The following is a 27484-nucleotide window of genomic DNA, read 5'->3' on the forward strand; positions in this document are numbered from 1 at the left end:
ACTTCCTGCCAGTGCTCCTGGGAAAGCAGCAGACTATGGCCCAAGTACTTGGGCTGCTGCCACACATGCGGAAGACCAGGACAGAGTCCCTAGCTCCTGGTTTCAGCCTGGCCCAGCCCTGACTGTTACGGCCATTTGTGGGGTGAACCAGCAGAGGAAAATCAATTTCTCTCTCTCTCTCTCCCCCCATCTCTCTCTCCCTCCCCTCCCTCCCTCTCTCCCTCTTCCCTCCCCCCTTTCACTCCACCTTTCTTTTTTTTTTTTTTTAAGATTTATTTTATTTATTTGGCAGGCAGAGTTACAGAGAGAGGCAGAGACAGAGAGAGAAGTCTTCCATCTGATGGTTCACTCCCCAACTGACCGCAACAGCCGGAGCTGCGCTGATCTGAAGGCAGGAGCCAGGAGCTTCCTCCAGGTCTCCCACGCGGGTGCAGGAGCCCAGGGATCTTCTACTGCTGTCCCAGGCCACAGCAGAGAGCTGGATCGGAAGAGGAGTAGCCAGGACTAGAATCCTGGCACCCATATGGGATGCCGGTGCTTCAGGCCAGGGCGTTAACCCACTGAGCCACAGCACCGGCCCCACTCCACCTTTCAAATAAATAAATAATTCTTAAAAAAAAAAAAAAAAAAAAAAAAAAACAGGCCACCCATGTTGTGATGCTGGTTTGTGTCCCAGCTGCTCTACTTCCTATCCAACTCCCTGCTAATAGCCTGGGAAAAGCAGCAGAATAAGGCCCAAGTGTTTGGGCCCCTGCCACCCATGCGGGAGACCCGCAGGAAGCTCCTGACTTGGGCCTAGCTCAGCCCTGGTGATTATAGTTATGGAGGTGGGGGAGTGAAGAAGCAGATGGAAGACATTCTCTCTGTGTGTCTCTCTCTCTCTCTCTCTCTCATACCCTCTCTCCCTCTCCCCTCCCCACTTTGAAAATAAAGAAATAATTCTTTAAAAAGTAAACATAGCATAGATTGATTAAAAGTAAATGTATGGAGAAAGATAACATTAACCAAAAGAAACCAGGAATAGTTATAGTAAATTCAAACATTGCACACTTCAGACCGAATTAGTTAGAGATAAAGAAGAATACCATATAACAGTAAAGGACTCAGTTCTCCAAAAAGACATAACGCTTCGCGTGCATATACCTAACACCGTAGTGTCACAGTAGCATGAGCAAGCACTGATAGAACCACAAAGATAAACAAGTAATTCCTCAACAGACCTCCATCAAAAAATGGACAGATCCATCAAGGAGAAAAATTAGTAAAGACCCATGGGTAAAAATCCACAACACCATCAATTAACTGGACATGACGAACATCTACAGATCTCTTCACCCAACAACAGAGCATACATTCTTCTCAAGAACCCATGGAACATTCACCAAGACAGACCACATCTTGGCTCATAAAACACATCTTAATTTAAAAGAACAGAAGTCATCCAATGTCTTCCCTCAGACCACAGTGGAATTAAACTAGCTATCAGTAACAGCTGGAAAATCCCAAAATACTTGAAAGGGAAACAACATGCTTTTACATGACACATGGGTCAAAGAAGAAACATCTTAAGGGCCAGTATCATGATGTAGCAGGTAAAGCCTCCAGCTGCAAGCCAGCATCCCATATGGGCTCCAGTCTGTGTCCCGGCTGCTCCACTACCAATCCAGCTCCCTGCTAATGTGTCTGGGAAAGCAGCAGAAGACGGCCCAGGAGTTTGGGCCCTGCACCCACGTGGGAGACCTGGACAAAGCTCCTGGCTCCTGGCTTTGGCCTGGCCCAGCCCTGGCTATTGCAGCCATCTGAACAGTGAACCAGCATATGGGGGATCTCTGTATCTCCCTCTCTCTGTAACTCTAACTTTCAAATAAATAAGTCTTTAAGAAAGAAAGAAAAAAAAAAGAAAAAATAAGAAATCTCTTAAAAAATTAAAAAATAATTTGAACTAAGAAAATTAAAGTACAAAAAAATCTGTGGGATGCAGCAAAAGCAATACGTGGAAGGAAATTTACAGCACTGAATGCATATACTAGAACAGAAGAGAAATCAAGAAAGTAATCCCTCTACTTTAGGAAATTTCAAAAACAGAAAATTAAACCCAAAGTAAGATGAAGAAAAGAAATAATAAAGGCCGGTGCCGCGGCTCAGTAGGCTAATCCTCCGCCTTGCGGCACCAGCACTCCGGGTTCTAGTCCCAGTCAGGGCGCCGGATTCTGTCCCGGTTGCCCCTCTTCCAGGCCAGCTCTCTGCTGTGGCCAGGGAGTGCAGTGGAGGATGGCCCAGGTGCTTGGGCCCTGCACCCCATGGGAGACCAGGAGAAGCACCTGGCTCCTGGCTTCGGATAGGCGCGGTGCACCGGCCGCAGCGCACCAGCAGCGGCCATTAGAGGGTGAACCAACAGCAAAAGGAAGAAGACCTTTCTCTCTGTCTCTCTCACTGTCCACTCTGCCTGTCAAAAAAAAAAAATAATAAGAAGAAATAATAAAAACTAGAGATGACATAGAAAATCAATGGGGGAGGGGGTGGGGAAGGCGCATAAATCAAAGGCTGATCTTTGAAAAAGATCAACAAAATCACTACTAAACCTCTAGCTAGGATAAATAAGAAAAAAATCTAAGACAGCTTACTAATAACACTGTAGATGTACAGCACATCACTACACTAAAGATATTAACACAATAAAGGAATACTGTGAGGGTTCCCACCCCTTCACTGTGACAGAGCAGGTTAAGCCAACCACTTGCGACCTCTGTATCCCGTATTAGAGTGCTGGTTCAGTCCTGGCTGCTCTGCTTCCACTCCAGCTCCTGCTAATGCGCCTGGGTAGGCAGCAGATGATGGTCCAAGCATTTGGTCCCCTGCCAACCACATGAGAGCCCAGAGGGAGCTCCTAGCTCCTGACCCCAGCCTGCTTGTTGCAGCCATCTGGGCAGCAAACCATCAGATGGAAGATTCTCTCTTTCTCTGTGTGTGTGTGTGTGTGTGTGTGTGTGTGTCTTTCTCTTTCTCTATCATTCAGCCTTTCAAATACATAAATCTTTAAAACACGCAAACTCTAGGCAAACTAGGAATACAGAGGCACTAATTCAATGTGGTAAGAACGTCTAAAGAAAACCTACAGCTAGTATCACACTTCCTGATGAGAAACTAGAAGCTTTCCCACGGAGGTCTGGAACAAGGCTGGAACTTTCCCTCTCACCACTGATTTTCTTTTTTCTTTTTCTTTTTTTTAACATGTGTTTTACTTATTTTGAAAGGCAGCGTTATAGAGGGGCAGGAGGGAGAAGAAAAGACAGAGAGGGGCCGGCGCCGCGGCTCACTAGGCTAATCCTCCGCCTAGCGGCGCCGGCACACCGGGTTCTAGTCCCGGTTGGGGCGCCGGATTCTGTCCCGGTTGCCCCTCTTCCAGGCCAGCTCTCTGCTGTGGCCAGGGAGTGCAGTGGAGGATGGCCCAGGTGCTTTGGCCCTGCACCCCATGGGAGACCAGGAAAAGCACCTGGCTCCTGGCTCCTGCCATTGGATCAGCGCGGTGCGCTGGCCGCAGCACGCCAGCCGCGGCGGCCATTGGAGGGTGAACCAACGGCAAAAGGAAGACCTTTCTTTCTGTCTCTCTCTCTCTCACTGTCCACTCTGCCTGTCAAAAAATAAAAAAAATAAAAAAAAAGAGAGGAAGAGATTTTTCCAACCACTGGTTCACTCCCCAAATGGCCGCAACTGCCAGGGCTGGGCCAGGTTGAAACCAGGAGCCAGGACCTCTAGGTCCTCCACATGGGTGACAAGGCCCCAAGCACTTGAGCCATCCTCTGCTGCCCTCCCACAAGCACCAGCAGAGAGCTGAGTCAGAAGTGGAACATGGGGCCATCACTGTGGCGTAGTGGGTAAAGTTGCCACCTGCAGTGCCAGCATCCCATATTTGTGCCGGTTCAAGTCCAGGCTGTTCCACTTCCAATCCAGCTCTCTGCTATGGCCTGAGAAAGCAGCAAAAGATGGTCCAACTCTTTGGGGTCCTGCACCGAAGTAGGAGACCTGGAAGAAGCTCCTGGCACCTGACTTTTCCTGGTTCAGTCCTGGCTGTTGCAGCCATCAGGGAGTGAAACAGTAGATAAAAGCTCTGTCATCCTCTCTCTGTGTAATTCTTTCAAATAAATTAAAAAAAAAAAAAAGATGCCAACATCCCATATCTATGTGTCTGGGTTCCAGTGCAGACTCCAGCTCCTGACTCCAGCTTCCTGCCGATGCAGACCCTGGGAGCCTGGGAGTGGCGATGGCTCAGTTGGGTTCCTGCCACCCACACGAGAGACCTGGATTGAGTTCAGAGCTCCCAGCCTTGGCCCTGGCCCAGCCTCAGCTGTTGCAGGCATCTAGGGAATGAATAAGAAGATGGAAGTTCATATTTACTCTCCCTCTCTCTGCCTCTCAAATAAAAGATTCTCTTGGTATTTTATTGTATTCTTATTAAACACATGGAATATTTAACATACACAATCATTAAGGTTTCATAATTAATTGTGGAGGACAAGAGAGGAAGTCTCATCAACATGCAAGTATTAATGAAAGTTTGGCAAGTGAGTCGGGAATGCTTAGGATAAAAAAGAATTAATGAGCTCCAGCCTCTGGAGTCTGAGTCAAATGGCGTCAACTGCCAACAGAACCCAAGAATGTACAGCCGAGGTGGACAGGAAGGAAGATGCCAGAGAACAGCACCACAGGAGGCAAAGGAAAAGAATGCTGCTGAAAGCACTGCAATGTTCCAGTCACTGATGACCATCGAAAAACAGGTGTAGGGTACAGGAGGACTGAGCTAAATCAGCATGTTAAAGACATGGGAAGAGGGGCTGGCGCGTAGCAGGTTAAGCTGCTGCCTGCAATGCTGGCATCACATATGGGCACCAGGTTGTGTCCTGGCTGCTCCACTTCCGATCCAGCTCCCTGCTGATGGCCTGGGAAAAGCCGTGGATGATGGCCAAGTGCTTGGGCCCCTGCCACCTGCATAGGAGACCGAGATGAAGCTCCTGGCTCCTGACTTCAACCAGCCCGGCGCTGGCCCTTGCAGCCATCTGGGGAGTGAACCAAAAGATTGAAGATCCATTTATCTGTATCTCTTCCTCTGTTTCTGTAACTCTAACTTTCAAGATAAATAAATCTTTAAGTTAAAAAAAAAAAAAAGACATGGGAAGAAATAAAGCGATAGCTTCCGAACGGTACAAATTAGGGGAGGGCCTTACTTTTGTTTGCAAGGCAGGCAGAGACCTGAACGTGGCTAAGTTCGGACGGGAAGATGCAGTACCTCGGGAGAGATGGAGAACAGTGAAGAGCGAGAAAGGGCAGCACGGGCCACCGCAGAGGTGTGGAGCACTGTTTCACAGAGGGGCACACGTGGGCAGGGAGGCTCTCTTCCCACACCTGTGTTCCTAGAGGCGGGACGGAGAGAGCACCAGGGTAGGGCTAGGTGCATGTATGGAGAATCGGCAGGAAAGCTCAGGGAATTCTGCTTTGTGCGGAAGTAAGAGATGTGGGTTTCTTAATCTTTGAAACAACCCATCGGTGAACACTTACATTGCTCTCAATCTGTCACTGAGAACGGTTCGGTCACAGAACACTCTTTGAAACTTGAACTCCAAAAAAAGTGCTTCCCATGGACTCTCCCACCAGAGCCGTCCTCTTGTCGGTTGACCGCCAGGCCTTTCTCCCAGCCTGCCTGTCTCAGTGTCCCTGGCGCATGATAACACAGTCATGAGCCGCAGCCTCACGTTCTGGGAGTAACCGAGCACACACAACAGTGGTACCGGAAGATCACGCTGCCTTGTGCCATCCTAGCTCACGCACATTCCGTGAGGTCTCTGAGGACACGATCCCACACACCACATTTCTCAGAATGTATCTCTGTCTGTAAGTCACACGGCACTGGATTTGAAGAGGAAAAGGTTGATTTTTTTTTTAATTAAGGTATCCAATTAGGGGTAAATACTACGTATAAACTCATGTAGACTTTGTTTGCAAATCATTTTAAAACATCATCCCATTAAAGTCACATAATTAAGATATGTCCCTCTTAAAATGAAGTTGGAATTCAGACTGATCCGTTACCGTTCTGGAGAAAACGTACTAACATGGCAAATAGTTCAAGTTCAAATACGGACACAGAAACAACTTCTCATAAGAAGTAGATTCTAGAAAAGCCTTCCTGAGAAACTTTATGACTAGGATCAGTAAAGTCATGTGTCTGGCAAAAGACAGGCTCCTTTGATTAATGGAAACCAATTTGCAATTCAGATCAAGAAGTAAAATCTCTCACCAATGAGGAACATCAGCATCGCCTGCCACCAAATTCCGCGAGCTAAAGATTTAGTGTGAAACCTTCCCTCCACTGAGACCGCAGCATCACGGCACCGCAAGCCAGTGAGAATTCAGATAACCTAGATGTGGGTCTGGAACTATTTTTATCGCAGATGAGGAACTGTGTGACTCTGAAAGGGAGCCCCAAACAGGCCCTTCCTCCTCACCTTTACCATGAACGTGAAGTCCGTCAGGGCCGGGGAGTAGACAGCCCCACCAGCACAGGGGCCCATGATCAGAGAAATCTGGGGGATGACTCCGGATGCCACGACATTCCTCTGCCAAGAGAGAAAGGCAGGGGCTCTGGTTACAGAGGTGAAAATGCAATAAAACAACATTTAGCTTTTGTTGCATGGAAACTCAATCCAGGAGGCAAGAGGCCTCATCAGTGAGGCTCTCCCAGAGCTCTATGTGAATGTCCCTCTTAACCGGTGGAATGGTTGACACCTTGCTTTCTGGGGCTAATACCTTCCCTCCTCCTTGGCAGCAACTCCCCCAAACCTCCACCAGGATGTGAGCTAGAGAGAAACCCACACACCCTGGCTCCAGACACCTTCCAGACCCAGCTCCCATCTGCACAAGGCTGGCCAGAGAACAGAAACCTCAGCATAGCATGTAACGCCAACACTTCCCCTGGAGGGCTGACCACCCTCTGCAGAGGGCACCAGCACATCATAGGGCAAGGCTAAGAGGCAGGTGCCACTTCCTAGTGAGTCTTCAACGTCTGCCCATGCCCAGACAGGACATGCCAGGGACAGGAAGGCCAAGTGAGGACAACAGTGCTAGGAAGAGCTAAGCCTCAGGCCACCTCCAGGAAAACAGCAGGGACTTGAGAACCCAGGCAAGACTAAAAGGGGTCCAAACACCCCTTGGCCTGCCCCTCATCACTTTCCTTGTCTAGAGCTCTATCCGCTTCGGAGAAGCAGGTCCATGTCTCATCCTGCCTTGGCTGTGATCCCAATCCCTATACAACATGGCACACAGCTTAACAGCAGCATAAAAAGTAGCCTATGCTGTTGGCACAAGTATCAAGGTGCGTGGCTAGACTTCCAGTTAGGGCAGATTGAAGAGTTCAGAAAATTCTCTCCCAAAACAATAACAACCAGTCAAAGTCAAATACCCATGGGTCTGGAACTACACCAAATACGAACAAATTAAGAAGTGTTCAATCATTTTTGAAGAACTCCTGAACTCAGGATAAAAACAATGAGGGTCTGTAGCATTCTTAACTGAGACTGCTACTATTGCCCACACTAGCTTGACAGTTCGTTTGTCATAAACTCTACTGGGACACAAGGACGATGAGCAGTTGCCTAGGGCTGGGTGGGATGACTGCTGTCGCTCCCCCTCTTCGTGGAGGAACGACACAGGACCCTGCGCTGTTCTTTTGTCTGCTCGGCCCTTCCCGGGTTTGCTGCTGGTTCTTCCCGGGTTGGCTGCCGTCCCTCCACCTCCGTGGAGGGGCGGGCCCCCCCTGCCACTTTCCCCACTTCCGCGGAGGAGTGGCACACCGCCAGCCGGCCCTCTCAGGGGCTGCTCAGATGTTATCCGGATGTTCCCCTTAGATGTTCCTGGTGCATGTTGTCTCTCTCCTCCTTTATAGTCCTCTTCCACCAATCCCAACTCTGCTACCCACACGCCGAGTACGCTGCTCTCCTCCAATCAGGAGCAGGATCAGCTCCTGCAGGTTATTGGTCAAACTGAAGGCAGCTGTGTAAAAGTTGTTTACTCCTCTCTCAGCGCCATATTGTGGGAGAGCAGATGCATAGAAAAAGTCTTAATTCCAGTAACTTAGTCTAGTCCGAGTTGCTCCCCACAGACTGCCAGGTGGCAAAGTATCTTTCTGGAATGAGAGAAAGGTTCTGAAACTATGCTATGGTAGTGGCTGCAGATGTCTAGAAATGTATTATAAAAATCACTTAACTATATGGTCACAATGGGTATACTTTATGATTTGTCAATTATACCTCAATAAGACAGGTTTTGTTTAACGTCTTCTGGAGAGAAAGAAAGATCAAGGAACTGTTTCAGAATAAAAGAGGCTAAATGGACACAGCAACTATAGATAGACCTTAATCCTGAGCTGGCTCCTGACCAGAAAAGCAAAAAGTGCTACAAAGGATTGCATTAAGGCCACTGGGTGAAATGTGAATAATGACTGTGGATTAGAATAATATTGATGGGGGCTGGCACTGTAGCACTGTAGCAGCAGGTTAAGCTGCTACCTACAACACTAGTATCCCATGTGAGTAGCAGTTCAATTCCCAGTTACTCCACTTCCATCCAACTCCCTGCTAACACATCTGAGAAAGAAGCAGAAGATGACCTTAGTGCTTGGGCCTCTGCCATCCACATGGGAGACTCGGATAGAGTTCCAGGCCTCCTGGCTTTGGGCTGCCCCAGCCTGGGCCACTGCAGCCATTTTGGGAGTGAACCAGCAGGTGGAAGATTCATTCTTCCTTCCTTCCTTCCTTCCTTCCTTCCTTCCTTCCTTCCTTCCTTCCTTCCTTCCTCCCTTCCTTTCTTCCTTTCTTTCTTTCTTTCTTTCTTTCTTTCTTTCTTTCTTTCTTTCTTTCTCTCTCTCTCTCTCTCTCTCTCTCTCTCCTCCCTCCCTCCCTCCCTCCCTCCCTCCCTCTGTCCCGCCCTCTGTCTCCTCCAACCCTCCACCCCTCCATAACTCTATCTTTCAAATAAAGTAATAAATCTTTTTTTAAAAAAAGAGAATAATATTGATGAATAAATGCTAGATGTTCTGATTTTTATTATCATATTCTGGTTATACAAGAAAACATCCTTATTCTTCTGAAATACCCACTGAAGTACTTATAGGTTAAAGGAGCACAGTATCATAGATTTATCCCCAAATGTTTGGAAAAATGCAACATGCAAATATGTACATATGGAGGATGACAGAATAAGTGGAGGAAAATGCAAGCAAGTGGTGGATCTGGAAGAAGGACAGATGGGAGTTCCTTCGCTTTTGGTGAAATGTTTCTATGAAGTTTGAAATTACATCAAAATTAAAAGTCACCCAAAAATAATAAGGGTTCCACCAAAATGAAAAGCAGCATTAGTAAGCAATTAATTCAGTAATGCAAAATGTTTTCAATTCATTAAGAAGCAGAGAGAGAGAGAGAGAAAAGAGAGAGAGAGATTCCACCCAGAGGTTCACCCCTAAATGCCTGCAACAGCCAAGGTCAAGACTGGAAGCAGGGAAATCATCTGGGTTTCCCTCCCGGGTGGCAGGAACCCAAGCACTTCAGCCATCATCGCTGTCTCCCACAGTATGCATTGACAAGAATCTACAACCAGCAGGCTGAGGCCAGGAACTGAACCCTGGTACTATGATATGGGATGCAGGCTTCTTAACTGCTAGGCCAAATACCCACTCCAGCAATGAATCTTCAAGTCACCGAAGTCCATCCCTTGAAAACAAAAGACCCAACTCCCCAGACCTATTCTCAAAAAAGATGTGTTACATCAGAGGCCACCTTAAAATCCCCTCATTCCTTGCTACTTCTCTTAGGCCACTCTTTCCTTTGCTTCTAACACAGGGGCCACTTCCAGGCCTAAACTGTGCAGGCCAGTCCACCCACAACTAACCCTCCCTGGTGGGTGATCCCTGAAGCTCAAGATGAGAAAGTAGGCTTAAGACCTACAAAAACTGGCTTCCCGACTACGTACTCCTATTACTCACAGAGCATCTCACGAAAAGTAAACACACATTTTCTTCTGACTAATCACAAAGGGCAGTGACCGGAGATGGGACCCTTCCAAGCCCACAGGCCAGCAGAGGACAAGAGCAGCTGGCCTGATTAGAAACAATGCTGGCCTGTCTCTTCTTCCTTCCCCCGCCTCCCTCCCCACTAGAAACGCTGCCAGTCTCTCCAGCAGTACCCAGGGCACCCCAGTCTCCTGACTGTATCTCTCACAATATACTTCTTCATACTTCAAGTAACACATTATTTTGGCTTCCTATTCACTTCTTTCTCGTTATCTCAGGCCGCAAATAAACAAAAGATATATAAAACAATGATCTCCAAATGTTTTTGACTGTGGGGTTTGGAGTGACTTCTTCCTCCCTTTACCACTGCTTCGACCTTGAACGATGTCCTACAGTGTTTTATCCAGAGCATTAAAAAAGCAGGGTAGTGAGAAAACAGAGGTCTGAATGCTAGCAAATCAATTTTATTTTAACCTTCCATATTCCCTCTGCCTTGCTTTTTGGAAAAAAAAAATATTTTCAGCTGCTTCTCCCTAATGAATGATCTTTCATTGTTTTCCTCCATAGTAGCCTTCTATCAGGAAGAAAGAGAACCCTCCCCATCCACCCCCCAACCCACCCTCCGTGACCCAGGAAGGAGCCACAGAACAGACACAACAATGAAGAGAGAGAGAGAGGGAGGCTCTGGCAAGACACAGCCACAGGAGTAAGCCTCCTACTTCACTCTCTCCATTCTCTAGTTACAGGGTTCTCACCAGAAAGATGTCTGCGTAGCCAGCCAAGGACTCCACCCCCTCTTGGATCCGCGCTCCGCCAGAGTCGTTGAGCCCAATCACTGGTGCCCCGACGGTGAGGGCCTGGTCCATGATCTGCCAGAGCAGAGAAATCATGAGACAACTGCTCTTGATGCCAAAAGCAGCCCTGATGAAGAACTGCTCTGTAGCATTTTCAGGAAAATGTTATTGAGTATACTTTTTCTTTTTTTTTTTTTTTCAAAGAAAACTTCTGTTTAAGGAATACAAACTTCGTGCATGTCTTAAGTACAACTTTAGGAATATAGCGATTCTTTCCACCACACATGCCTTACCACCCATCTCCCACTCCTCCTCCTCCTCCCTCTCCCATTCCCAGTCCCATTCTCCACTAAGATCCATTTTCAATTAACTTTATACACAGAAGACCAACTCTATACTAAGTAAAGATTTCAATAATTTGCACAAAAAAAAAAGCTCCTCAACAGTTGAGACAAGGGCTGTTCATATCTTCCACTTAATATACTAACACGAAATAAATCTTTGAGAACAAGTTTTATAGTCAACTCTCATGATACAACTCATTGAAGACAGAGGTCCTGCATGGGGACTTAGAGCACAGGGACTCCTATTGTTAATTTAACAATTAACACTCTTATGTGTGACATCAGCGGTTACCCAAGGCTCTTGACATGAGCTGCCTAGGCTGTGGAAACCTTCTGAATTCAAAAACTCTGTCAGTATTTAGATAAGGCCATAAGGAAAGTGGAACTTCTCTCCTCCCTTCAGAGAAAAGTACCTCTTTCTTTGATGGCCCCTTCTTTCCACTGGGGTCTTACTAACAGAGATCCTTCATGTAGGACATTCTTTGTCACAGTGTCTTGGCTTTCCATGCCTGAAATGGTCTCGTGGGCTTTTAAGCCAGATCCAAATGCCTAAAGAGTTGATTCTGAGGTCAGAGTGCTACTTAAAGTGATTATCATTCTAGTTGGCTGTGTGGACTGCTTTCCATGTTGGAATATTCTCTCCTTTTTAATTCCATTTATGATTATTACCAAACACTTGATCCTATCCATATGATCACTTTAACACTTAAGATGGTATTTTTACTACACAGCTTAAGGGGATATGGGATCCCATGGCAAGTTTTTCAACTATACTCTTACAAGTAAGTCCATAGGAATGTATGCAGAATGATACAGCTTTATAAACTTCATACACTTCATAATTACAACTTTAGGAACATGGTGATTCCCTCCACCATGCCTGCCCTCCCACCCATACTTCCATCCCTCTTCCTCCTCCCTCCCTTATTTCCACTCTTATTTTTTACTGAGATCTATTTTCAATTAACTTTATACACATGATTAACTCTATGTTAAGTGAAGCGTTTAACAAATAGTACAAAAAAAAAAACACTGTTCCTCAACAGTCAAGACAAGGGCTGTTCAAGTCATTGCTTCTCAAAGTGTCAATTTCACTTCTGCAGATTGCCTTTTAGGTGCTCTGTTAGTTATCACAGATCAGGGAGAACTATGGTATTTGTCCCTTTAGGACTGGTTTATTTCACTAAGTATGATGTTTTCCAGATTCATCCACTTTTTTTTGCAAATGACCAGATTTCATTTTTTACTGCTATATAATATTCCATAGAGTACATATCCCATAATTTCTTTATCCAGTCTTCAGTTGACAGGCATTTGGGTTGATTCTATGTCTTAGCTATTATGAACTGAGCTGCAATAAACATAGGGTGCAGGTAATCCTTTTATCTGCTGATTTCATTTCCCTTGGATAAATTCCCAGGAGGAAGATGGCTGGGTTGTATAGTAGATCTATATTCAGATTTCTGAGATAGCTCCATATTGTCATCCATAGTGACTGTATGTTTGAGTCCCATCTGTTCCACCTATAATCCAGCTCCCTGCTGTGGCTTGGGAAAGCAGCAGAAGATGGTCCAGGTCCTTGGGCCCCTGTATCTGCATGGGAAACCAAGAAGAAGCTCCTGGCTCCTGGCTTCAGATAAGCTCAGCTCCAGCTGTTGCAGCCAATTGGAGAGTGAACCAGCAGATGGAAGACCTCTTTCTGCCTCTCATTCTCTCTGTGTAACTCTGTCAAATAAATAATCTTTAAAAAAAAAAAAAAGGAATTCTTAGCCATGTCATTCTCTGTATATACAAAGGCTGTTGACTTTTACATCCTGCTACTTTACCAAATTCTTCTATGAGTTCCAATAGTCTCTTTTTGAAGTCTTTTGTATCTGTTATATATAATCATGTCATCTGCAAATAGGGATAGTCTGATTTCCTCCTTCCCAATTTGTATCCCTTTGATTTCTTTTTCTTGCCTAATGGCTCTGGCTAAAACTTCCAGGACTATATTGAATAGCAATGGTGACAGTAAGCATCCTTCTCTGGTTCCATATCTCAGTGAGGATGCTTCCAATTTTTCTCCCTTCAATAGGACACTGACCATGGGTTTGTCATAAATTGCCTTGTGTTGAGGAATGTTCCTTCTATACTCAATTTTCTTAGAGTTTTCATCATGAAAGGGTATTGTATTTTATCAAATGCTTTCTCCGCATCTATTAAGATAATCATATGGTTTTTGTTCTTTAGTTTGTTAATGTGATGTATCACATTGATTGCTTTGCAAATGTTGAACCATCCCTCCATACCAGGGATAAATCCCACTTGGTCCAAATGAATGATCTTTCTGATGTGTTGTTGGATTCCACTGGCTAGAATTTTGTTGAGGAGATTTGTGTCTATGTTCATCAGGGAAATTGGTCTGTAGCTCTCTTTCTCTGCTGGATCATTTTTAGGTTTAGGAATTAAGGAGATGCTGGCTTCATAGAAAGAATTTGGGATGATTTTCTACCTTCCAATTGTTTTGAATAGATTAAGAGTAATTGGAGTTAGTTCTTTAAATGTCTGGTAAAGTTTTTCAGTGAAGCTATCCACTCTTGGGCCTTTCTTCATTAGAAGGGCCTTTATTATTGATTTAATCTCCCTATTGGTTACTGGTCTATTTAGGTTTTCTATGTCTTCATTGCTTACTGTAGGTAGGTTGCATGTGTCCAGGAATCCATCCATTTCTTCTAGGTTTCCCAGATGTTGGCATACAGTTCTTTGCAGTAATTTCTGATGATTTTTTTTTTTTACTTCTGTGGCATCTGTTGTTACACTTTCTTTTTCATATCTAATTGTCTTTTTTTTTTTACAGATTTATTTATTTATTTGAAAATCAGTTATACAGAGAGAGAAGGAAAGGCAGAGAGATTGTCCATATTCAGGTTCACTCCCCAATTGGCAGCAATGGCCAGAGCTGCGCCGATCTGAAGCCAGGAGCCAGAAGCTTCTCTGGGTCTCCCATGAGGGTGCAAGGACCCAAGGACTTGGGCCATCTTCCACTGCTTTCCCAGGCCACAGCAGAGAGCTGAACTGGAAGTGCAGCAGCTGGGACTCAAACCAGTGCCCATATGGGATGTGTGAGCTATAGGTGGCTGCTTTATCTGCTATGCCACAGTGCCAGCAACTCTAATTTTATTAATTTGGGTCTTCTCCCTCCTTTTTTGGTTAGTTGGGCCAACGGTTTGTTAATTTTATTTACTTTTTTTGGAAAAACCAGCTTTTTGTTTTGCTGATCTTTTGCATTTTATTGGTTTCGATTTTGTTGATTTCTAATTTTAATTACATCTTTTCTCCTACTAGTTTTGGGTTTGGTTTGCTGTTGTTTTTCTTGGTCCTTGAGATGCACTGATAGCTCACTTACTTGGTGCCTTTCCAATTTTTTTATATAGGCACCTATTGCTATAAATTTTCCTCTTAACACAACTTTTGTTATACTCCCTAAGTTTTGATATGTTGTATTTTCATCTTAATTTGTTTCCAGAAATTTTTTGATTTCTTCAATAAACCACTGTTCATACGGAGCATGTTCTACAGTCTCCATGTGTTTTCACTTGTTCTCAAGATTCCTGAGCTGATTTTGAGCTTCATTCCACTGTGGGCCAAAAAGATACATGGTATGATTTTGATTTTTTTCGAATTTGCTGAGACTTGCTTTATGGCCTAGCATGTAGTCAATCCCAAACAAAACTCCATGCACTTGTGAGAAGAATATGTATTCTGCAGCTGTAGGATGGACAGTTTTGCAGATATCTGTTAGGTCCATTTGGTCTATAGTGTCGATTAACTGTTGTTTCCTTGCTGATCTGTCCATTGCTGAAAATGGGATTGAAGTCCCCCACTACTATTGTTTGGGAGTCTATGTTTACCCTTAGATCCTTTAACATTTCTTTTGAGTAGCCAGGTGCCCCATAATTAGGTGCATATAGTTTTATAATAGTGACATCTTCCTGTTGAATTGATCCCTTAATCATTACATAGTGTTCTTCTTTGTCTCTTTCAACAGTTTTTGTGTTAAAGGCTATGTTGTCTGATATTAGGATAGCTACACCAGCTTTTTTGGTTTCTGTTAGCATAGATTTTTTTTTATCCTTTCACTTTCAGTCTGCATGTATCTTTGTTGGTGAAATGTGTTTCTTGTAGGCAGAAAATAGATGGGTTTTGTTCTTTTAATCCATTCAGCCAGTCTGTGTCTTTTAACTGGAGAGTTGAGGCTATTTACATTCAAGGTGACTATTTATAAATAATGACTTGGCCCTGCCATTTTTCCATAAATATTCCTATTTTTTCCTTTGGATTTCTTTTGTACTTTTACTGGGAGATTTTCTGCCTCCACCTTCTTTCATAGTGATGACGTTTCTGTGTTTCTGTGTGCAGCACATCCTTAAGCATCTTTTGCAAGGCTGCATGGGTAGTGACAAATTCTTTCCATTTCTGTTTGTTACGGAAGATCTTTATTTCACCTTCACTCATAAATGAGAGCTTTGCAGGGTGCAGTATTCTGGGATGACTTTTTTCCTCTTAAAATTTGGCAAATATCTTGCCATTCTCTCCTAGTCTGTAGGGTTTCTGATGAGAAGTCAGCTGTGAGTCCAACTGGATATCTTCTGAAAGTAATCTGGCATTTCTCTCACGCACATTTTAGCATCTTTATGTTCTACTGTGGAGGGTTTCATGATAACGTGTCATGGTGAAGATCTTTTCTGGTCATGTCCATTAGGAGTTCTATGTGCTTCCTGTACTTGGATATCCCTTTCTTTCTCCAAATTAGGAAAATTTTCTGTTATTGTTTCACTAATAAGGCCTTCTAACTCATTCTCTTTCCATGCTTTCAGAATTCCTAGAACCCATATGTTGGATCATTTGATAGTATCCTGTAGATTCCCAACAATGTTTTTTAGTTTTCTAAATTCTTCTTCTTGTTTTTCGTCTGACTGTATAATTTCCTGTGCTTTGTCTTCTAAGTCAGAAATTCTTTCTTCTGCTTCACCGATTCTGTTAAGGCTTTCCACTGCATTTTTATTTGTTCTATTGAATTCGTCATTTCCAAGATTTCATTTTGATTTCTCTTTAAGATCATAAATTCATGGCAGAAATTTGGATCATGTCATGCACAGATTTCATTAGTTTGTGGTTTGCTTCTGATTACTTCTAGGTCATCCTATGATCAATATTTTGAATTCCACTTCTGCCATTTCTTCAATCTCTTCATCTTCACAATCTAGTACTGAAGTGTTGTGTTCTTTTGAGGGCACCATGTGTCTTCCTTATTCTTGTTTCTTGAATTGGTGCATTTGTTACTTGGCATTTGTGAAGATATTCATTGGTTTCTTTGTTTTTTTTTTCTATTGTAGCAGCTTTTAGCTTTGTATTATTCCTCTGTGAATCAGTGGAGTGTCTGCCTGCAGTGAATATCTGGAGGCATGTGGAGGAAAGACAGACACTGAAGCTGTGTGGAAGGCTCAGGATGTGGCCAGAGAGCTCCATTCAGTTCTCCAGGGTGAAGGGTATGTCTAAGGTGACACACCCAGGTTGGGCATGGTAAATCTTTTTTTTAAATTTTTTAAATTTTATTATTATTATTTTTTTGACAGGCAGAGTGGACAGTGAGAGAGACAGAGAGAAAGGTCTTCCTTTTTCCATTGGTTCACCCCCCAATGGCCACTGTGGCCGGTGCACCATGCTGATCCAAAGCCAGGAGCCAGGTGCTTCTCCTGGTCTCCCATGGGGTGCAGGGCCCAAGCACTTGGGCCATCCTCCACTGCACTCCCGGGCCACAGCAGAGAGCTGGATTGGAAGAGGAGCAACTGGGACAGAATCCGGCGCCCGACCGGGACTAGAACCTGGAGTGCCGGCACCACAGGTGGAGGATTAGCCTAGTGAGCTGTGGCACTGGCTTTTCTTTTTTTTTAAACCAGAGGGAGGTTTGTTCTGCTCTGCTGGCATAGACTCAACTCACCTCCTCCCCTCAGAGTAGATAAGTGCCTGGGTGCTATCCCCAGTGGGTATAAATATTCATCCGCTATGCCACAAGAACCACACAAAGGATCTGTGTATGCAGTCCCCTGTGTAAGCAGATTCCCCAGCAATGCTCCTCACCAGGTAACCAGGTAGCTCTGAGCAGGTAGCGCCTCCCACAGTGACTGCCCACCTTGAGCCTTCCACACAACCTCAATGTTTTCACAGCCCCAGCACACAAGCCTCCCCCAGTCACAAGCACTCAGACCCCTGTCAGTTCTCCCCAGCAGACTCAGGAGTCTCCACTCAGCTGGCTGCTGGACATGGACACAAGCTGGCACAGCTGTTACATATTTCCAAAATGGCACCTGCTCTCTACTGGCTTGTTACAGGATGCCATTGCAGGGTGATCAGGGAAAGAGAAATGTGCCCCCCCCCTTTTCTCCTCTAGTTTGGCAAGTACACTATCCCCCACAGGGCTCCAAGCAGGATTCCTTCTAGGCTCTTCCTGCAGCTCTATTGCCAATGGCTTGGGCTACTGCAGTCTGGTCTCACCTCACTCTCCAAAGCTGGTACAGAGGCTCTCAGCTGCTGGGGTCCTGAGTTGTGCGTGTCCTTGCCCTCCACAAAGGTCTGCTGTGTCCCTCTAATTTGCAGAGTTTCCTCTGCCATTTTCTTCCTAACTCTTTCCTGAGACTGCACTCTCTCCACTTTTTTTAAACTATCTTCTTCAAGACTACAGCAGTAAGCTCCCTATGCCACCATCTTAATCCAATCAACTATACTTTTCTTTAATTTATTTGACAGGTAGAGAGAGTTATAGACAGTGAGAAAGAGAGAAAGGCTTTCCTTCCATTGGTTCACTCCCCAAATGGCCACTACGGCCGGCGCTGTGCCAATCCGAAGCCAGGAGCCAGATGCTTCTTCCCAGTTTCCCATGCAGGTGTGGGGCCCAAGCACTTGGGCCATCCTCCACTGCCCTCCCAGGCCACAGCAGAGAGCTGGACTGGAAGAGGACCAACCGGGACTAGAAACAGTGCCCATATGGGATGACGGTGCCACAGGCAGAGGATTAACCAAGTGAGCCATGGCACCGGCCCCGACTATACCTTTCAAAACAGGAGGTAACATTGGTCTCACACCTCCCTCCCAACCCATGATGACCGAGTCCCTTCATGCAAGACACAGGACCAGATATTTAAGAGGCAAATTAGGGGTCAGTGTTGTGGTGCAACTAGTTAAGATGTGACCTGTAATGCCAACATCCCATATGAGCAACAATTCCCATGTGGGCTGCTCCACTTTCAATGTTGCTCTCTGCTAATGCACCTGGGAAAGCAGTATAAGATGGCCCAAATGCTTGGGCTCCTGCTTCCCACATGGGAGAACAGAATAGAGTTCCACGCACCCGGCTTTGGCCAGGCCCAGCCTTGGCCATTGAGGCCATTTAGGGAGTAAACCAGTGAGTGAAAGATCTCTCCCTCCCTGTGATTCTGCCTTTCAAATAAATAAATCTTTAATTTAAAAAAAAGAGGATGATTAAAACCCCCAAAACCCAAGAGCCAAAGCACTTCCCATCAGCAAGGAATAAGATTGCTCAATGCAACCTGCAAGCTCAGGTTGTAATATTTAATATTTCTTTGAAAGTCAGAATTACAGAAAGAGAGAGAGAGAGCAAGCAAGCTCTGGGCCAGGTTGAAGCCAGGAGCCAAGAGCTTCATCTGGTTCTCTAATGTGAGTCCAGGGGCCCAAGCACTTGTCAGCTCGGCTTAGCTCGACTTTAATGCCAAATTTCTTCCAATAACAACCTATGCTTTATTCCTCTCCAGAGCACTGAAATCCTGCAAAATTCAAAAACACCATCATGCAGTCCTTGCGCTGCCCCTTACCTCTCAGCCCCTGGCCTTTCCCCCTGACAGGTGGTTCTTTATCGGGGTCCTTGGAACCTCAAGGGGGTCTGTGAACAGATTTCAGGGGGCCCCTGAGCTTGGATGGGAAAATATTTACACCTGTATGCTCACTAACTCTAGCCGATCTTCAGCATTAGGCAGCAAACCACAGCAGTCTTAGAAAGATACCTGTGACTTCACCATTCACATATGCCAGATATTTTTATCACAGTAAAGCTGCTACAGATATCCTGAAATATCATTGTCACTCCTGCCTACTTCGAAATTCCACCAGCTATTCGATCCACTGGAAAACCTTATGCACCAATGCATTAATAAAGCAGCACACATATTATAAATGAGGGGCTTTTTAAAAAATGTTTTTCAGTTTTTGTAGTCCAATGCATTCTATGCATGGAAAAGCACAAGGTTCCAGCCATTGCCACCCCATCAAAGAAATCTGCGGTACCCAAAACTGTGAAGAGTCCCTTTGGGTTAGCACCAGCACGACTCCTCCCCACCACGAGCTCCCAGCTCAGTGTCTTGCAAACCAAGGAAACACAGCATACACAATGTCACTGATGAACCTATCCGGTCTGTTTTCAATATAAAGCACTTACTTTGCAGATCTTCTGGGCATGAGCTCCTGACAGACTGCCTCCAAAAACTGTGAAGTCCTGAAGAGAAAACACAATTAAATCAACAAGTAGAATGTAGTGACTGGTCAGAGACGAAGACCCAACAGAAAAGGAAATCGAAAACTCAAAAGTTTTTAAAGGACTTCCAGAAGTTGGCAAAAACAGGCTAAAGATTTGATTTATAGATTATTCTGTAGAACAGTGAATAAAACATCATCCAGAGAGGTCATGTGTTATCAAGGGCAAAACATATAGTTTTTGCTCTACAAAATGATTTGCAGGGGCTGGCACTGTGGCATAGGTTAAGCCTCTGCCTGAGGTACTGGCATCCCAAATGGGTGCTGATTTGAGTCCCAGATACTCCATTCCCGATCCAGCTCCCTGCTAATGTGCCTGGGAAAGCAGCAGAAGATGGCCCAAGTCCTTGGGACCCTGTCACTCATGTAGGAGACCCAGATGGAGTTCAAGGCTCCTGGCTTCAGCTTGGCCCAGTCCAGGCCATTGTGGCCATTTGAGGAGTCAGTGAATGGAAGAAACCTGTCCCTGTCTCTCTGTAACTCTGCCTTTTAGATACATTATAGGTTCCTAGGTAAACTACTAACTTTAGTTCTGTAAAGGGATGGGGCCGGCAGAGTGGTGCGGAGGGTTAACACCCTGGTCTGAGGCTCTGGCATCCCATATGGGTGCCAGTTCAAGTCCTGGCTGCTCCACTTCTGATCCAGCTCTCTGCTATGGCCTGGGAAAGCAGTAGAAGATGGCCCAAGTCCTTGGGCCCTGCACCTGCATGGGAGACCTGGAAGAAACTCCTGGCTCCTGCCTTCGGATCGGCACAGCTCCGGCCGTTGCGGCCAATTGGGGAGTGAACCGTTGGATGGAAGACCTCTCTCTGTCTCTCTGCCTCTCCTCATTCTGTGTAACTCTGACTTTCAATAAATAAATAAATCTTTTTAAAAAAAGGAACTAAATATTCATAGTTATATATATTTATTTCCACCTCTGGAGGGAAAATACGTAAGGCCAAAGGAGTACACAACAGTTTACACACATTCAGAGGCTTGAACCAACACTGACTTACAGCACTGTGGTTCTGGTGGGGGTGTGCTCCTCTCTGGAGGCCCCAGGGAAGAATCTGTCTTCTTGCCTTTTCCAGCTTCCAGAAACTGTCCCCTTCCTCCACCTCCATAGCCAGCCACGGCAGATAAAGTCCTTCTCTCATCGTGTCACTCTGACCTCACCTTCAGTGTCCCTCTTCCACTCTTTTTTTGAACCTTTAATGTGTTTTTTTTTTTAACTTTTATTTTATGAATATAAATTTCCAAAGTACAGCTTATGGACTACATTGCCCCCCCACCATGACTTCCCTCCCACCCGCAACCCTCCCCTTTCCCGCTCCCTCTCCCCTTCCATTCACATCGATTCATTTTCAATTCTCTTTATATACAGAAGATCAGTTTAGCATACATTAAGTAAAGATTTCAACAGTTTGCACCCACATAGAAACACGAAGTGAAAAATACTGTTTGAGTACTAGTTATAGCATTAAATCACAATGTACAGCACATTAAGGACAGAGATCCTACATGAGGAGTAAGTGCACAGTGACTCCTGTTGTTGACTTAACAAATTGACACTCTTGTTTATGGCACCAGTAATCACCCTAGGCTCTTGTCATGAGTTGTCAAGGCTATGGAAGCCTTTTGAGTTCACTGACTCTGATCATATTTAGACAAGGTCGTAGTCAAAGTGGAAGTTCTCTCCTCCCTTCAGAGAAAGGTACCTCCTTCTTTGATGACCTGTTCTTTCCACTGGGATCTCACTCGCGGAGATCTTTCATTTAGGTTTTTTTGTTTTTGTTTTTTTGGTTTTTTTGGAGGGAGAGTGTCTTGGCTTTCCATGCCTGAAATACTCTCATGGGCTTTTCAGCTGGATCCGCATGCTTTAAGGGCTGATTTCTTCCACTCTTAAGGACATTTGTGGTTCTATTGGATAACCCACACCTTCTATTGTAATTCCTCCTCTGCCACGGAAAGTAACAAATCCATCACTCCTGGGGTCAGGATGTGGACAGCTCGGAGGGGCGACTATGCAACCCATGACATTCTCCGGCAGCGTCAGTGCAAACAAATTGTATCTGTCCAGATGCAGCCCGACCACTTTCATGGAAGTCCAAAGCTTAGGGGCTGTGGTTCAGAAAGTTAAGCCTGCTCTGCCCAGGCTGCACCCGCTAATTCTCTCAGTCCACACACACTGCCAGGAAACAGAGGCCCTCGAAGCACAGAACCAGAGCGAGCTCTCTCAGAATAAACTCCTGGCTCCTGGGGCAATTTTGCACAAGCCACAGCCTGTGATCCTCCCTGAAGCGAACAAACAACTTGTTCTCCCCAACACAAACCTAACACTCTAGACCTAGCGCTGAAAAACAGGAGAATCCCTCTTCCAGCCCAAACTACGAGCAAGTTTCCATGCCCCAGGATCGTTCCCTGTCGCGTCTTTTGCTCCTGGCTCGGTCCTCCAGGAAAGCTCAGGCTGTTGGACTTGACGGATACCTGACTGAAGATATAAACCAATCTCCCATGTATTCGGCCGTGTCCAGTGACGACGCTGTCTCCAGGAAACTATCAGAGAAACAGAAAAATAAAGGTTGAAAAAATCCCAATACTTTTTTCAACGAGTTTGGCAACTATGCCTCAAGGAGAGCCAAAACCAAATACACAGGCACACCAAATTCCTGAAGCTTCAATATGGATAAACACGAAGGCTCTGTAGTAGGCTCTGTAACGCGACTACGGGGCTGCTGCTGCTTCAGCTGGAGCAACGGGCACTGTAGCCTCAGGACTCACTGTTCTTCCAAAACGCAAAATAATCAGGAGACCCTGAGAGCCACCACTGTAAGGGCTCCGAGGAGGAAGGGCACATAAGAAACACGCCAAGGGCAGGCGCTGGGCCTGGCACTAAAGATGAGGTTGAATGGCTATGTCACATACCAGAGCGTCCCGCTTCCATATCCAGCTCCAGCCCCTGACTGCAGACTTGTGAATGCAGACCCTGGAAGGCAACCGTGACGGCTCAAGAAGCTGGGTTCCTGCCACTCACGTGGGAAACCCGAGCTGAGTTCCCAGCGCCTAGCTGTGGCCAGCCCGTTTCTGGCTATTACAGGCATTTGAGTATGGAGCCAGCAGACGGGTATGGAGCTCTTGTGCTCATGCTCACTTGCTCTCTTTCTCTCTGCCTCTCAAATAAGTAACAAAACTTAGGGCTCAGTGCTGTGGCACACGGGTTAAGCCACCACCTGCAACGCCAGCATCCCATACGGGTGCCAGTTCAACTCCCAGCTGCTCCACTTCCAATCCAGGTTCCTGCTAATGCACCTAGGAGGGCAGCGGAGGATGGCCCAAGTGCTTGGGTCCCTGCACCCATGTGGGAGACCAGAGCAGCTCCTAGCTCCTGGCTTCAGCCAGGCCCAGCCCTAGCCATTGCAGCTATTTTGGTCATGAACCAGCAGACAGGAGATATCTCTCTCCACTCCCAACCCCATAACACTGCCTTTCAAATAAATAAATAAAAACTCTTTAAAAATTAAAATACTAATAAATAAACATACATGATAACTCCCCAAAGCTACTTACCCCTACACTGAACCTTAAAAAAATCAACCCAGGGCCGGCGCCGCGGCTCACTAGGCTAATCCTCCGCCTAGCGGCGCCGGCACACCAGGTTCTAGTCCCGGTCGGGGCGCCGGATTCTGTCCCGGTTGCCCCTCTTCCAGGCCAGCTCTCTGCTGTGGCCAGGGAGTGCAGTGGAGGATGGCCCAGGTGCTTGGGCCCTGCACCCCATGGGAGACCAGGAAAAGCACCTGGCTCCTGGCTCCTGCCATCGGATCAGCGCAGTGCGCTGGTCGCAGCACGCCGGCCGCGGCGGCCATTGGAGGGTGAACCAACGGCAAAAGGAAGACCTTTCTCTCTCTCTCTCTCTCACTGTCCACTCTGCCTGTCAAAAAAAAAAAAAAAAAAAATCAACCCACCATTTTGCATTGGATCTTGCTATGACCCATAATGGCTCAAATTGAAGCAAGTTGTTTGGTGCCAAGTTTACAAATCTATCACAAATAGCACACACACACACACACACACACAGAAAACTGGTTCAAAAGTAAATCCAGGGACTGGCATTGTGGTGCAGTGGTTAAGCCACTGCTTGTGATGCAACATTCCATATGAGTGCCAGTTCAAGTTCCCATTGCTCCACTTCCAATCTAGCTCCCTGCTAATGCATCTGGGAAAGCAACAGAAGATGGCCCAAGTGCTTGGGATCCTGACACCCACATGGGAGATGCACATGGAGTTCCAGGCTCCTGGCTTCTGCCCGGCTCAGCCCTGCCTATTGTGGCAGATGGAAGACTGCCCCCCCCAACTCTGCCTTACAAGTAAAAATATAAATCTTTTAAAAAAAGAGTCCAAAGAAAAGGGCGTTTGGCATAACAGTTAATAAGCCACTTGGGATTGCCAAATCCCATTTCAGAGTGTGTGGATTCAATTCCCAGCTCCACACCTGACTCCAGGTTCCTGCTAATGCACACCCTGGGAGGCAGCAGGTGATGGCACGAGTAATTAGGTCCCTTCCATCACTGGATGGAATTCCCAGTTTCCGACTTGGCCTGACCCAGTCCCAGCTATTGCAGGCATTTGGGGAGTAAACCAGCCGATGGGAGACTTGTTTTTGTCTGTTCCCTCTGTGTCTCTCTGCCTTCCAAAGAAGTAAAAATTTGAAAAATTTTAAGTTAGTAAAAAGAACTCTGTGTACCTATGGAAAGCATCCAGTTGAAGGAAGAAGTGTTGGAGAAATCTCAAGAACTCTAAGGCAGAGGCCTGAAGTGTGTCAACAGAGGCAATCAATCCGATCAGAACACAACGAAAAGACACTCTCATCCTGTCCTTCCAAGTTTGTCATTCTGTCCCTGCGAGAACTCTGAACGTACAACCAGAGCCCGGGGTCCGAGCAGCCCACCCACCCTCCACCCACAGACGAAGCTGAGAGTGGAAACCCCAGTAATGCTTCTCCAGCACTTCATGGAGAAGTCTGACGGACTCGCTTCTCTAGCAGGTGGGCCAACAGAGACGCACTGGCAAGCGGTCACGCCATTACCTTATTCTTATCAGCAGCCATTCCAAAATCCGCACATCTGTGTTCCACGAACATGTCGCTCTCCACAAAGCTGCCAGGGTCCAGTAAGAGGCTGATCCGTTCCCTGGCCGTCAGCTTTCCCTACAGCAAAACACAACACTCAGCGATGTCCTCGCAGACAACGTTAGTAAGCAAAGTCGGGGTACCCACAGAAGGGCTAGGACGGCAGGTTTCACTCCTTCACCTCATGCAAAAGCCTCTGCCCTACCAGCCCACGGCACCAGGTGTTATCGACAGACTTCAGCTGGTAAGGAAGACCGGGGGGAGAAAGCTGGGAAATAAGTAAGAAAGAGGGGGCGCCGGCATTGTAGCACAGCAGAGCCGTATCAGAGTGCCAGCTCACATCCCAGCTGCTCCGTGCCCCATGCAGCTCCTTGTAATGCACTTGGGAAGGCAGCAGATGATGGCCCAAGTGCTTGAGTTCCTCACACTCACATGGGAGACCTGCAAGGAGTTCACGGCTCCTGGCTTCAGCCTGTCCTAGCCTAGGCTGTTGGCAGGCATCTCGGGAGTAAACCAGCAGATAACAGACTCTCTTTCTCTCTCTCCCTCCCTACCCCCTCTCTGTGTCACTCTGCCTTTCAAATAAAGAAAAATTTTAAAGTAAATTAAGAATGGAAAAGCAAGATAGGGCTGGCGCTATGGCGCAGTGGGTTAACGCCCTGGCCTGAAGCGCCGGCATCCCATACGGGTGCCGGTTCGAGACCTGGCTGCTCCACTTCCAATCCAGCTCTCTGCTATGGCTTGGGAAAGCAGTAGAAGATGGTCCTTGGGCCCCTGCACCCATGAGGGAGACCCCGAGGAAGCTCCTGGCTCCTGGCTTCAGATCGGCGTAGCTCCAGCCATTGATGGCCAATTGGGGAGTGAACCATCGGATGGAAGACCTCTCTCTGTCTCTTCTTCTCTCTCTGTGTAACTCTGACTTTCAAATAAATAAATAAATCTTAGAAAAAAGAAAAGCAGGCTTCAAGCAGGGTCTGAAGCTACACCCAGATCACAGGCTTTTTCCAGGGAAGCCTACAGAAGCTTCACCAGGGCCCAAACACCCCCTCCTGCTCCAGTTGCTATCCCAAGGACACACTAATTCCTGCTTCTCCTGCCCCCTCCCTAGGTGTCTCCTTTTCCTCCTATGTTATACACTAGACAGTGGCACCATGACACAATGGGCCATGCAGCACAGAGCAGCTGAGTAAAAGGGGGTGGGAGTTTGTGCTAAAAAGCTCACTTGAGTGAAAAATTGCTTTCTGGGAGAGGTGAGATGGGAGCCCTCCCTCTATCAAGACCCTCCACTGTGTAGCAGATAAAGCCACTGCCTGCAGCACGGTTCGTGTCCTGGCTGCTCCACTTCTGATCCAGCTCTCTCCTATGACGTGGGAAAGCAGTAGAAGATGGCCCAAGTCCTTGGGCCCCTGCACCGGCATAGGGGATCTGGAAGAAGTTCCTGGCTCCTGGCTTCAGATCAGCTCAGCTCCAGCCATTTGGGAAGTAAACCAGTGGATGGAAGACCTTTCTCTCTCTCATACTATCTGTAACTCTGCCTCTCAAATAAAAATTTTTTAAAAAATAAATGAATAAAGAAATGCAAAAAAAAAAAAAAAAAAAAAAAAAACCCGGCCCACTGTCCTCACCACAGGTGAAACACTTCAACTTGGCTGTTTTTTCCCTTTAGGAAAGCAGCCAAAGTTGGCGAGCTTGTGTCGAAACAGGCAATCCCACACACGGTTGTGTAAAGCAGGGTGAGCTTGGGGGAGGTGAGTCTGCCGACTGTAGTTGCAGAATGTTTTTAATATTCACACCCTTTGACTCCCTAATGCCACTTCTGGGAAATCTATGCCATGGGAGCAGTCCAAAGGGGTGGGGTAGGGGCGTTAAACCAAGCCTGCCTCCTAAGTCAGCTCTGGATGAGGCTTCTAAACCAGAAGGATGTGCCTGCGGGGGGGGGGGGGGGTGTTCTGGGGAGGACTGAGCAATAGGCCCAGACAGAAAGAATGCAGGGAGCCCGTGCTGGTTCCTCCCCTCACCCTGGACACAGCACCCCACGGAAGAGAGGGAAGGCAGCTCAGCTCTGCTACCTCAAACCATCAGCCAAATTTACATCTCACCCCCAAGTGTCAGAAGGGACCTGTCACCTCCGGGTCCCCGTCAAACGGAAATGGATGAGGCCTGAATCAACACTCGACTTGGCCTCAAAGGGCCGTTCAGTGAGGCTTCCAGCCCTCCTCAAAGGCACGGCTCGCTCACACACACGAAAGCCTAGGAGTCTCATTCCGGTGCTTTGCCCTGGTGATCTAACCAGCACAGCACACCCAGGCGCGCACTGAGCAGGCCTGGCTTCCAGTCTGGGGCCGCCCCTCAGAGCACGGTTCCTGCTGCCTCCGACCGGTCCACCCAGCTCTCTCCGAAGGCCAGCTCAACATCCGGACGACGGGCAGCAGTGCCTCGGCTGCTCACTCACTCCGGCCAACCCCGGCGAGTGGCCGGCGCGCTCCCAGAGGGGCCACAGGCTCCCCACCAGGCAGGCCCAGGAGCGCCCAGCTCCCAAGGGTTCCCCAGGGTCCCCGCGCAGGCTCAGGGAGCCCCCGGCCCCAGGTTAATGAGG

The 27484-nt window shown here is 46.8% G+C and overlaps 1 protein-coding gene across 3 annotated transcripts in view; it reads right to left on the reverse strand.

The window, feature by feature from the left end:
- The window catches only part of PCCB (propionyl-CoA carboxylase subunit beta), a 74375-nt gene that overhangs the window by 46283 nt on the left and 608 nt on the right, over positions 1-27484 (reverse strand). For 2 of the 3 annotated variants that reach the window (XR_016233291.1, XM_051859006.3), the window contains exons 2-6: positions 24847-24966; positions 22251-22319; positions 19687-19743; positions 10813-10926; positions 6501-6611 (exon numbers count right to left, since the gene is read on the reverse strand). Coding sequence is in view for 2 of the 3 variants with exons in the window: in XM_051859006.3 (XP_051714966.1) it covers positions 6501-6611; positions 10813-10926; positions 19687-19743; positions 22251-22319; positions 24847-24966 (471 nt within the window). In the remaining variant the exon portion in view is untranslated. The remainder of the gene's footprint in view (positions 1-6500; positions 6612-10812; positions 10927-19686; positions 19744-22250; positions 22320-24846; positions 24967-27484) is intronic. The other variant, XM_051859007.3, reaches the window with a different exon arrangement.

This window comes from Oryctolagus cuniculus, chromosome 4 (assembly GCF_051225735.1).
Source record: "Oryctolagus cuniculus isolate XC-2025 breed Fujian yellow rabbit chromosome 4, ASM5122573v1, whole genome shotgun sequence".
In the NCBI taxonomy this organism is placed as follows: domain Eukaryota; kingdom Metazoa; phylum Chordata; class Mammalia; order Lagomorpha; family Leporidae; genus Oryctolagus; species Oryctolagus cuniculus.